The following is a 12,352-nucleotide window of genomic DNA, read 5'->3' as shown; positions in this document are numbered from 1 at the left end:
GAAGGTTGAGGACATAGCTCAGTGGCAGAGTGCTTGCCCACCAATCTGAAGATTAGGGGAAACACAAGGTGTGGAATCAGCTTACTTTACATGGTAGAATGATTATTTTTAAATATCAGCGGGGAAGGAAATCTCAGTGGGAGAAAAGGGGGGTTGTCTAGATCAGGTTGACCCATGGGCAGCTGTGTGAGGAACTGTCTTGATTAAATGAACTGGTATGGGAGGACCCAACCTCCAATGGATGATCTCATTCCCTAAGTTAGTCTTCAGGATTAACCTGAAATAATTCCAACTTATCCAGATTCTTCTTTTACATGGATTCAAGTTCAGCAGGAAACTCCAACATCAACCAATGTTCTGAAGAAGTTCAAGAGATACAGGGGAATGAATGTCTTAAATGGTGGTTTTCAACCTTCGTAAAGTTGTGACCCATTAATACAGTTCCTCATGCTGCAGTGACTCCCAACCATAAAATCGTTTTTGTTGCTACTTCGTAACTGTAACTTTGCTACTGTTATGAATCATAATATAAATATCTGTGTCTTCCAGTGGTCTTAGGTGACCTCTGTGGAAGGGTCATTTGACCTGCAAAGGAGTCTTGACCCACAGATGATTGAGGGTTCTAAACCGTCTACAAGCAGATTTACAAATGAAGTCTAATGATGTCCCAGGAGAGGAACAAGCTTACATTCTCTGCTGAACTCTAAAATTCCCACTTTATATATGTTGTTATTTTGACCCCTATGTTCTGTATGAACTAAAACAGATCAAAATCATAACCAACACAATCAAGAAACTCTGTAAATACATAAAATCTCCTGAAGCATATTCAAGGCATGGGTGCTACTGGTGCTGAGCAAAAATCGCTCAATCTGTAGATCAGGCTGGCCTCAGACTCACAGAGATCCACCTGCCCCTGCCTACCAAGTGCTGGGATTAAAGGTGTGCACTACCACCGCCCAGCAAAGATTGCTATCATTTTAGGAATCATCACATATAACACTTATCTACATTCTGAGCTGCTCATGATTGGAACGGAATATCTATTTAGATGTTCCCATGTCCACCAAGACTCTGTTTTCTGAGCCTTATCTCTTTGCCATGAAACAAAAGAAGATTCTGCCCCAATTTTCTAACATCATCCATACTCCTTCTTTCATGATTCTCCTGGTCAAGAAACACAGAAAAACCACTACCTCTAGGGACTGTCAGATTGGTTCAGAAGCAGATGGTGGTTACCACCAAGCCTGAAAACCAAGCATGAGTTGGATCCTTAGGACCAAGATGTTGAAAGGAGAAAACTAAGTAATTTGTCCTCTGACGTCCGCACATGCACTGTGACAAGCAAGCCCTGCCTCCCCTTCCCACACAAACGAATAAATAAATAATTCATAAAGCTTCAAAAGATACTGCCTAAAGTACCTTGCTGCTTTCTATTGTAATTTCGTGGGCACCAACCTGGAGCCACCAACTCTCAGTTCTGAATGCTGAGTCACTGAACTGCACTGTGAGGATTTGCCTACTCTGTACTCTGTAATTCCATTAAACCAGCTTTGCTTCAGTTGTCCAGCTTGGCTTTTTAAAGACCCACTTGTCCAGAGGGAGAAATCAAAGAATAAATAAAATTGAAGTTCATATTCTTACCAAGAAGACAATGTTGGTGTTTTGGTAGAGCGCCCGGGCCACACAGATCCTTTGCCTCTGGCCCCCACTCAGGTTGATGCCCTTGAAAAGAAATACCAGAAACACCCATTTTCATCATTAATATGGGATCTGATGGTAAAGATCACCTCTAAAATGCAAGTCACTCTAAACACTTTTAACATGACGCTTGATATGTGTCCATAGTCTTTGACCATTTATACTATTCCTCCTTTCATTCTGTGAGCTTTGCTGAGCAAAAGCATGAATAACCAGCTCTCTTGGTGGGTAACAAAGACAAGCAATTCCCAATTTTTAAGCTTTCACATTGGCTATACTTTGACACATACCTCATTTTACAAAGTTTTTTATTTTATTTTTAATTATGTGTGTTTCTGTGTGGGTAAGTGCACATGAGGGTAAGATGCCTGTGGTCACAGGAGGGAATCAGATCACTTGGAGTTGGAGTTACGGGAGGTTGTAAGCTGCCTAGATGGGTGGTCAGAACAGAACTTGGGTCTTCTGCAAGAGAAGCAAAAGTTCTCTGCTGCTGAGCCAACGCTCAACTCTCAATACATACCACTTCAATTTGATTGTAAAGTTATACCAAATACCACTCCACAACAATAGTTTTTATGATGAAATAGTAATGATAGTTAATAATTAGCATTAACTTAGCACCTGGTATATGTACTAGCAGGCTGGTATATGTGATTTTATAATTTTCTCTATTTTATTCCCCAAAGGAGGTCCAGTAGATCAAGATTGTTATCATTTCACACCTGTGGATGTTTTTACTCTGAGACATGAAGCTACTGTTGTTCTTAAATGAGTCATGACGTTGCAATAGAAAATAGTCGTTAAGAAGGTGGCTGGTCCTAAGCACCTAACACTGACTGTTTGGGAAATTTCTCAGTTGTTTAGCCTTGGTATCCTCAGTTGTACCACGCTGAGGACAAAATCACCCACAACATCAACTTATTGTCACAGTAGATAACACACATTAGCCTTTTGTTTCGGGACAATTTTGAACCTATAAGAGTTAAGATTCTTGTTAGTCATTAGTGTGATAACGATGGCAGGTCTAAATGTTTTCATCTGCCAGAACAGCATGATGTCAACATAAAACAGGAGAGTGTAAAGACGAATAAGACCTTAACAAAATAATAGATGTTGATGAGACAGACTGGAAGAAATTATCAGAAGCGATCTCAGTTTCCAAAGCAATTCATGCCAGCAGAACCAGGAAGGCAGAGTATGCTTGCTCAGAGCCAGGGGTGATGGTTCACTCTCCCCACCCCGGCTCACCGCCACAGGTCCCTAGTGGCTAGCACAATATGACTTGCACAGAAGGCTCTCAATGGGTACTTAAAGGACGGTGGTATCAAAGAGTGCCTGTCCTTATATTTTGGTGCTTGTCACTGGGACAACATGTAATCCCTAAGCCCCAAGACTTCCTTGTGTTCTTCTGAGGATTAAAGATAAGCAGTCAACTCTCTTCTCTTTTCTTTTGTGCATTGCTTAGTTCAATTACATTTAGCTCACCCTCTCTCCAATTTCAGTTTGGTCTCCGAACGGTAGCAAATCAATATCGGGCTGAAGAGAGCAGGCGTCGGTAACAGCTTTGTACCTTTGGGAGAAATGATATTCAGGGTCTTTTGAAATACAGATGTTCCCTCAAGTGTATTACATTCTCTGACAATAGCCACTCCCCTTTCCTCTTCTCTGTACCTTCCCTTTCTTTCCCTCCCTCCCCTTCCCTTCCTCCCTTCCTTCCTTCCCTCTCTTCTAGCCTGCCCCCTCTCCTAGTCCCCCTTCTACTCTCAAGGGACATTCATGGGTAAAAAGTTTTCTTATCCATTTTATTTTATTTTTGGATTTTCGAGACAGGGTTTCTCCGTAGCTTTTGGTTCCTGTCCTGGAACTAGCTCTTGTAGACCAGGCTGGCCTCGAACTCAGAGGTCCGCCTGCCTCTGCCTCCCTAGTGCTGGGACTAAAGGCGTGCGCCACCACCACCCGGGTTCTTATCTATTTTAAAGGAAGCAAGGATCCAAAATATAACAAAACGTGTACTATTTGTCCACCTGAGTTTGGCTTATATGACTTAGTAGCCTCAGCTGTTTGACTTCTCTAGCAAAAAATATAATTATCTTCTTCTTTATGATGAATAAACTCATATATGTATTCATTCACTGGTTTGGTTTTGAGGCTGTTGTTCATTATCCCCTCGATGCCCACAACCCCAAGTTCAGTATCTTAGACTGGAATAAATATCGACCGAGCATGTTAGTTTGAGCCTAGACTAGGAAAGTGTGAGTTTCCATTCCTCCCTTTTTGAACAGTGATAGTGGTATGAGGTTATATGCACATTAAATAACTAGGTTTTCTCATTTATAGTTTATACCTAAAACATCACTTTGTACTTAAAAATTACATCCAAGTTTATTTGTCTGTTAAAAAATTTAAAGCTAGCTGGATGGTAGTGGCACATTCCTTATTAATTAACTAATTAATTAATTCCAGAACTTGGGAGGCAGAGACAGGTGGATATCTGTGAATTCAAGGCCAGTCTAGTCCAAAGCAAGTTCCAGGACAGGCTCCAAAGCTACAGAGAAATCCTGTCTTGGAAAAACAAACCAAAACAAAACAAGCTGAAAGCTAGCATCTTCAAAAGAGGGTCAAGGCAAACACACACAGAACTGGGCTTTCTCAGGTGCTGTCAGTAGAGAGGGGAACCACCACTCCTGCAACATGAGAAAAACAATAACACTCCATAAAAGAAGGTAGAAATTTGCCAGGAAAAAGGAGCAAAATGAAGCTTAAGGAAGATCTGATGGTAGATAGTTCATGATATCAGTGAGAGACAGAAGGCTGTCCCTCATGGCCAAGCACAGGCTAAGTGGCTGCCCTCAAATATTGTTGTGTATGCTAAGGTAGGAGAAACAGAAGGGAAGGGGATTGAGAGCACTCAAATTTAATTAAGTATATAAAGATGGGGCTAGAACACAGGTGAATTAAATATAGAGAACCAAAGGACTTGGAGACACTGGAGTTATTGTTCATGTGTGCAAGTGTGTTCGTATGCTCATTTCGTACAGGCACATGTGTGTGAATGCTTGTGTGTGTGTATGTTCATGTGTGGGCATGTGTGTTCACACATCCATGTGTGTGCAGGTGTGAGTGTGTACATGTTCATGTGTGTGTAGGTATGTGTGTGTGAATGCCCATGTCTGTGTAGCTGCATGTGTCTATCTGCCCATTTGTGATGGAGGAAGGTCATTGGTTAATTAAATAAAGAAACTGCTTGCCCTGATAGGTTAAAACATAGGTGGGAGGAGTAAACAGAACAGAATGCTGGGAGGAAGAGGAAGTGAGGTAAGACTCCTCAGATAGACTCCATAGCTCCTCTTAGAGACACACACAATGAAGCTCCGGCCCAGGATGGACGTAGGCTAGAATCTTCCCGGTAAGTGCACCTTGGCTAGTCCAGCTGTGAGAGTTAGCCAAGAAGAGGCTAGATATAATGGGCAAGCCGTGTTTAAAAGAATACAGTGTCCGTGTAACTATTTCAGGCATAAGCTAGCCATGTGGGCGGCCGGGGTGCTGGGGACGCAGCCCTGCCATTCTTATTACAACACATTTGAAAGTCAGGACAACTTCAGGTGTCTTTCCTCAGGTACTTCCCACCTTATTTTTTATTTGTTGGCCTGGATCTCAGCAAATAGGTTAGGGCCAGCTGGACAGTGAGCCCTGGGGTTCATCCTGTCTGGCCTGCTTCTCTAGTGCTGGGAGCACAGAAGCATGCAACCATATCTAATATTTTTTACATGGGTCCTAGAGAGAAAATTCAGATCTTCATATTTGCAAAGAAGACATCTTACTACCGGCTGAGCTATCTCCCTGGCAGTCAACCATTTATTGGTTGTAAAGTATTCAAGTCAATCTTGATTCCTTCCCCATATGCCTCCATTATTATTCGAGAACTTTTTTCTCATCCATATACTCTTTCACACTTCTACTCTCTGATCTAAGCATGTGTCTAAGTGATTCTTCCAAATAACTCCCTTACATCCCTTTGACTCAATTCAGATTGTGTCTGCCTGTGATTCTCCACCTAATTTGACTGATATTTTAACCTCCAAAGTCAACACTGCATTTCCTTGTAGCCCTTTCCATTCTTATTGTTAGTTGATATTTTATTTATGTGTTTGTTTGGGTTATTTCTGAAGCAGGATCCCATGTAACCAGGCTGACCTTCAGCTTGCTATACGGCCAAAGATGATCTTCCTGTCATCACAACATCCAAGTGTTGGGATTTCATACGTGCCCCACTCCACCAGCCTGTACCCCCTTTTCTAAAGCCTACAATTCCTTTTTGGAATACACACAATAACATCAAATGAGCTTTATAATCACCCCTACCTAGTTCTTCTTTCTGAATCTCCTTTTGTCTGCCTGTTTCCAGAAAACTCGAATAATATATGTTGTTCTCCCAATATGCCATGCCCCTGCCTTCTTTTCTTGTCAGTATTCCTCTCCTCGTGCCTAATTCTCTTTAACTTTCAAGATCTCAGCTTTTGATCTTAAGACCCATCACTGTGAATGTGGCTCAAGGCACAGGCTATCTTGTCTACCTTCCTATGGAAGATGGTAGAGAGGTGGTATACGTCAACTCAACATCGTCACTAGGGGACTCCATCACCAAACTTTCCATCCATCCAGTTTAACCCTCTTCATTCAGCATATTTGGACATGTCCCTTTTTACCTACTCAAGAATAAACTACAAAGTCCCATCCCACTGTCATACACTCTTCTGCTGTGACCTCTAGTTTTCTGGCATTGCCTCCCAATGAGTGAACTGGTCCAAACTCATGGATCACAAGGGGTTGTTTAGCTGTAAATTGCATATGTGCAAATTTACCTCTGTCTGTTGAAAGGACTTCCAAAAGTGATGTTTTCCTCGACTGTAGCATTTAGAAGCCAGGGCTTCTGGGCAGCATAAGCCACAGAATACCTGCTCCTGCTGTGGAGAGGAAACAACACAGATTACATGGGGTGCTGTGCTAAGCATTTCAGTGCAACTAAGGGCAATGAGAGCTGACAGAATATATCAGACGTGGAAGTAGACAACTAAAAGCCAAGAAGGCCAAGACCCCCAACATTAGAAAGTATTTATTAAATAAGTCACTTAAATTACAGGGATCAGAATTTAATTAAAATATCATGCAAGAGAACTCTGATTGCTCTTTGGGCTGACGAGGGAGGGGGACGTGATTGGGGAAGGGGAGGGAAAGGGGAGGCGGCGGTGGGGAAGAGACAGAAATCTTTAATAAATAAAAAAAATCATGCAATGAGTAAAATTTGATTTTCCTGTGCTGATGAATTGTTTAATGTTATAAACTGTTAAGAGAAAATTTCTTTTCTGAATTGAAATTAAAGTGTTATTAATAATTCACTCACTTTAGTAGTCACAGATATTTTGGTTTATTATAAACACACTTTGTGAAACAGTGAATTTTTATAATTACTTTTAAGAACCATGAATTAAAAAACTAGAATTAGAGTGCACATTTGTGTTTAATTACATATAAGTATATTTTATTTATATAAAATATTTCAAAATGAAGAATGGTATCTAGAGAAGTCTATTTCAATGCTGAAACTATACATTCAAGGTCCATGTTTCAAAACATAAAATATTTCTAGGGAGAAGAATTGGAGGAGGGGTGAATATGCTCAAAATAAATTATAGGAAATTCTCAAAGAACTAATAAAAAATTAAAGAGAAAGACAGAAAGTAAATAAACACTATTAAATTTCTCCTCTCTTTTCTATTTCTTTAACTTACAAATTGTGTTATATGCTTACACATTAGACTTCAACTTGCAGTCATTTCAAAATACATGAGCTGAAGAAACAGAAGATGAAAGACCAGACTGGGGAAGGGAGAGGGTGAGCTTCGAATCAGATCTCCATAGTTAGTTCATGATATGTCAGTTCTAATGACGGGATTACAGTTAACAGAGAATAAAGGTAAGAAGAAGAAATAAGAAAAGCTGAACAGTCATCGGGAAGCATGGCATCGTAGAGCTTTAGAGGACATTAAAGTCTAGTGTGACAGTCATCTTTTAGATAGTTACATATGTGGGAAGGCAGTGGTCCCCAAGTCTGGCATGTCTCCTGCCCTTCCCCTTAATCTGGGGAGTGTTTTTCTGATGTTGGTAGTCAAAGTCTCTTTGAGCTTTTGGCTTTTGTTTTGTTTTGTGGTGGGCTGTTTGTTTTTGAGTAGCTAAAGCACTGGGCTCTCGATTTCAACGCCACATTCAGATTTATTTGACATATAAACACTGCGTGTATTGTTTCCTGGAGTTTTAGTTTAATGAGCCCCCAAGTTCCTTTACTAAAGACAGTTTGATTTTTCAGCCAAACTTAAAAAACCGTGTGACCCATTGAGACAAAAACAGTTGACCCAATGAGCTCCTTGGCAAATTTCTTTCGTTTTCTTTTTGATTTATTGAGAAAGGCTGTCACTCTAGCCTGGACTAATCTGGAGCTTAGTGTATAATGAAGAATGGCCTAGAAATCAAGCCCATCCTCCTGCCTCAGGGTTACAGGCAAGGGGGTGACAAATTAATCCTTCAGCATCCTGCAAAGTTTGAGAACCACTGCTGTTGGAGATATGGTAGGTATCTTAAAAATGACTGTTCACCACCAGAATATGATGGGCAAGAGATTAAAGACTGACGGGGAAAGTTATTCTTATTAAATTTGGGGGAAAATAGAAATAATACCTTCGGGTTGCTTCAAAGGAAGGCTCAGATTCATTTACACTGTAAGTATGGCAAACAATGTTCATTAATTATGAACTGTGACCATGAGAGGAAAGGTGTGCACATAGGTATGAGATAAACAAACATCAGAAACATTCTTCTAGTCGACTTCAAAGACAAGCTAGATAAATTATTTTCTTCTTGTTGATCTTCCTCAAGCAGGAGATAACCAATCACCAAGCCTCTGGACGACAGCAGGCCCAGCTGACCCCCACACAAACTGCTGTTTCGCATAACATCTTGTAGTCTTTGTCCAGCTCTGCTTCAGTTGGCTCTGGAAACTTGAGTAATTTTCCTAAAACCCAGATGCCTGTAGTTCTGCATGTCCAACTTCTTACCATCATTAAAATTTGATTTTGACCAATTTAAATTCTTCTTGCTGTCCTGAGACAGGTCAAAAGAAATAACTTGAGAGTCTAAACATGAAATGGTCATGAACCCCATTGTCATCCTCCAAGGATTGTGTATGAAAGTCAGACGTGAAGCAGGTCAAACTGCAACATCTGAACACAACTATGGATTGATGTGAAATTCATAAAAGTGGGATTGTACTGATTCCATGTAGTTACACGTTAATTATAGTGGGAAAATTACCTGAAGATTAGTATTTTGTATTTGAATTTTGAAACATTTAGCCTTATCCAAATTTTATTATTTTGAAAGGTTTTTATTCAATTGATCTATACAATTGATCTAATATAAGAGTAAGTATTATTTTTACTTTAGACAATGCTTTATGCTTTCTGTGAGAAAATATATCTAATTACATTACCTACTGATAAATTTGTTTTAAAAGTGGTAAGAATTAGTTCGAATACTGAACATTGCTGATGACATGATAGGGTGTTTAATAGAAGCAAAGAGTCATTGATATGAGACTAATAAAATACCAGTCTATAAAAAGTCTCCCAACAAGTATCCCCTGATTTAAGTAATTCATGAAAATCAAATGCTAAAATACTCCATATCTCAATTTGGATATCAAAACATTTGATTTTAATGTCTTAGTAGTAATGTTATTTAAGTCATCCATGAAAGGAAAGTAGATGTGCTGGAAGTTAGTGGACTCACTTGTGCATTATTCACCCAGATGGAAATGCCCACCACATAGCTGGATGGAGACCTTGGAAACCACCAGTTTGCCCAGATAATGATCAACTAAATTCCCACCGGGTTCAATATCAATTAAAAAACTTTATGGAGCTGGGGAGATAACTCAGCGGGCTAAGTCTTGGCAGCCAAACTTGACTGACCTGAGTTCAAGGCCTGGGAACCATGTGGTACAAGGACAGGCTCAGTTAAGTTGTTCTCTGAACTCCACCTGCACACGGTGGCAAACACATCTCCCACACTAAATAGATAAACAAATAATTAAATATAAATTTGATCACCTCCTGGTCCTGAGACTAGTGGAGACCCCGTGAGAAGGAAGGTTCTTTGCTTCCTGCATGGTGCTGCGCTGTTGTCAGAACACAACAAGCAGTAAGTACCAAGGTGAACAGGAATCTCCATGGAAACTCATTTCTGGTCATGTCTGTAAAAGTGTCTTCAGATAATTTTAACTGAAGAGGCAAGATCCACCCTGAATGTGGGTGACAGCATCCTATTGCCTGAGATCTTGGGCTGAGCAGAACTGAATGCCAGCACCCATGCTTCTCCACCACCCAAACGCTTTTGAAGTGTTATCAGCTGCATCCTGCTCCTGCAGCCGTGACTTCTCAATCCTGAAATTTGATGAAAAAAAAAATCCCTTCCTTCTGTAAGTTGATTTTGTCAGGTACTGTGGGAGTTCCTTCAGTCAATAGCCTTTAAGATACCAGCCCACTTGGCTGTGAACTCTTATACTATAAATGCCAAGGTAAAGTGTGTGCTCCCTCTTCCAGTTGCTGGATTTGGTTTCTGTTCTCTGTTCATGCAGAGGACTGTGATCTGTGAGTCTGCCCCTAAATAAATAACCCTTTATTGTACTCAGTTCTGAGCTAGTGTGGGATTTCTTATTAACGTCCATCTTCATCTGGTGCCCAATGTGGGGCTCAAACCTATGACCATGAGATTAAGAGTCCCATGCTCTACTGACTGAGCTGGATAGCAGGACTGGGCAGTACAGAAGCCTCTGCCAACAGTTAGGTGAGGTGCTTACTCACAGGTATAGGTAAAGTAACTAGTTAATGGAATTAGCAATGGAGCTAATGCAATGGGGAGGATGAAGAGTGGGCCACACTAAGAAAATGCCTGGAGAACTTAAGGCCAGATAAAGTGCATAGCAGATTCCCATGCATTACTCTGCTCAGACAAAGAACAGGTAAATCCAATATGGTCAAAACATTACATAAGCAGAGGACATAGACCCACAAAGACAAGCAGATGAGAACGACTTAGACAGTGAAGGACTCATGAACCACTTTGCAGGGTTCTACAAAAACATCATAAACTTCTACTTAAGAGAGAGGTTCAGTTGAGTAGCCGCACTCCAGGAACAGGAGGTGATGTGGGAGTGTCATATATCAATCTGTTGATTTCATTGGTTAAGCAATAAAGAAACTACTTAGCCCTGATAGGTTAAAACATAGGTGGGAGGAGTAAACAGAACAGAATTCTGGGAGGAAAAGGAAGTGAGCTCAGAGAGGCCATGCTCCCCTCTCCCAGGCAGATGCGATAGCTCTGCTCTCTGAGGCACACTGGATGAAGCTCCAACCCAGGATGGACGTAGGTTAAGATCTTCCCTGGTAAGCCACCTCGTGGGCTACACACCTTATTGGAATTGGGCTAGTCCAGGTACGAGAGTTAGCCAAGAAGAGGCTAGATATAATGGGCCAAGCAGTCTTATAAGAATACAGTGTCTGTGTAATTATTTCGGAGCATAAGCTAGCAGGCAGCCGGGGTGCTGGGGACACAGCCCCGCCACTCCTATTACAACAAGGAGGGAGGAAATACAGAGACCTCTGGAGTCTAGCAGAGCAGCGAGGGCAGTGCCCCCCCCCAGAGAGCTGTGCTGAGCAGATAAAGATGCCCAGCTGCCTTGGCTTGCAGGGCTGGTGAGAGGGGAGGATGGAAGAGCAAGAGATATGAGCACAGGAAGGGCAGTGCCTGTGATGGGGGACAGCAGAGGTTTTTAGCATCGAACACACTCGGTTGAGGTGCCTGGGGAGTTTCCAAATGACCTTGGACATGAAGCAGAAATTAAAGCTCAAGGGAGACCCAAGGAGGAAATGAAGACTTTGGAATGATTTCCTGTCTTAACATGTCTTAGCATGTAAACTGTATATATTCTATCTTATTCTTTAAAAATGTGTATTGCTGGAACATGTTGATAGAGAAGTCAAGAATGAAATTAGTTTACATAATAACTCCTGGATATATTTTTACATATTTTGGACCATAACATATGTGTGTCCACATACAAATAAGTAATTAATTTTAAGTCATGACATCCTTAAGAACTTGGGGTACATTGTAGGTATGACTTTACTTTGCTTCCCTGCCACCTGATGCTGTTACTAACACTTTTTACACGCAGATGACTTCCTTGCTTAGTTTTCAGTAAAACTTGCAGCGTGGTTCTCCCCTTACCATGTAGTAAGACACAGTGGCACGTGTCTGTAATCCCAGTTTCCAGAATGATTAGGAAGGAGGATCATGATTTTGAGACTAGCCTGGGCTACATAATAAGCCCTCATCTTAGAAAGCAATCAAAGCCAACCAGAAACCAAGCCTCTCCGTATTGTCCATTGCATAGATTTCTTTTCCTTGTCAGTTTGTTTGGTGGTGGTATTTTTGGGGATTCTGCCTTCCTCTATCTTCTGCTTCTGTATTTGCCAGATCATCACACATTTTCCCAGGACATCAGTTTCCACTCTCCGCTCCAAGTCGTTTGTTCTCT

The 12,352-nt window shown here is 41.1% G+C and overlaps 1 protein-coding gene and 1 long non-coding RNA gene across 5 annotated transcripts in view; one reads left to right on the top strand and one right to left on the bottom strand.

Annotated features, from left to right (window-relative positions):
- Positions 1-12,352, bottom strand: part of Abcc9 (ATP binding cassette subfamily C member 9) — a 124,383-nt gene that overhangs the window by 52,895 nt on the left and 59,136 nt on the right. For 3 of the 4 annotated variants that reach the window (XM_050135246.1, XM_050135244.1, XM_050135243.1), the window contains 4 exons: positions 8,434-8,472; positions 6,564-6,665; positions 3,187-3,271; positions 1,645-1,725 (listed from right to left, as the gene is read on the bottom strand). In XM_050135246.1, coding sequence (XP_049991203.1) covers positions 1,645-1,725; positions 3,187-3,271; positions 6,564-6,665; positions 8,434-8,472 — 307 coding nt within the window. The remainder of the gene's footprint in view (positions 1-1,644; positions 1,726-3,186; positions 3,272-6,563; positions 6,666-8,433; positions 8,473-12,352) is intronic. The other variant, XM_050135245.1, reaches the window with a different exon arrangement.
- Positions 1-12,352, top strand: part of LOC126497337 (uncharacterized) — an 81,539-nt gene that overhangs the window by 47,596 nt on the left and 21,591 nt on the right. The gene's annotated exons all lie outside the window — the stretch shown is intronic.

Source organism: Alexandromys fortis, unplaced genomic scaffold (assembly GCF_014885135.2).
Source record: "Alexandromys fortis isolate MF-2015 unplaced genomic scaffold, M_Fortis_MF-2015_v1.1 scaffold_21, whole genome shotgun sequence".
Taxonomy (NCBI): domain Eukaryota; kingdom Metazoa; phylum Chordata; class Mammalia; order Rodentia; family Cricetidae; genus Alexandromys; species Alexandromys fortis.
Note: the sequence above shows the minus strand (reverse complement) of the source record. Positions and strands in the feature narration are given on the sequence as shown.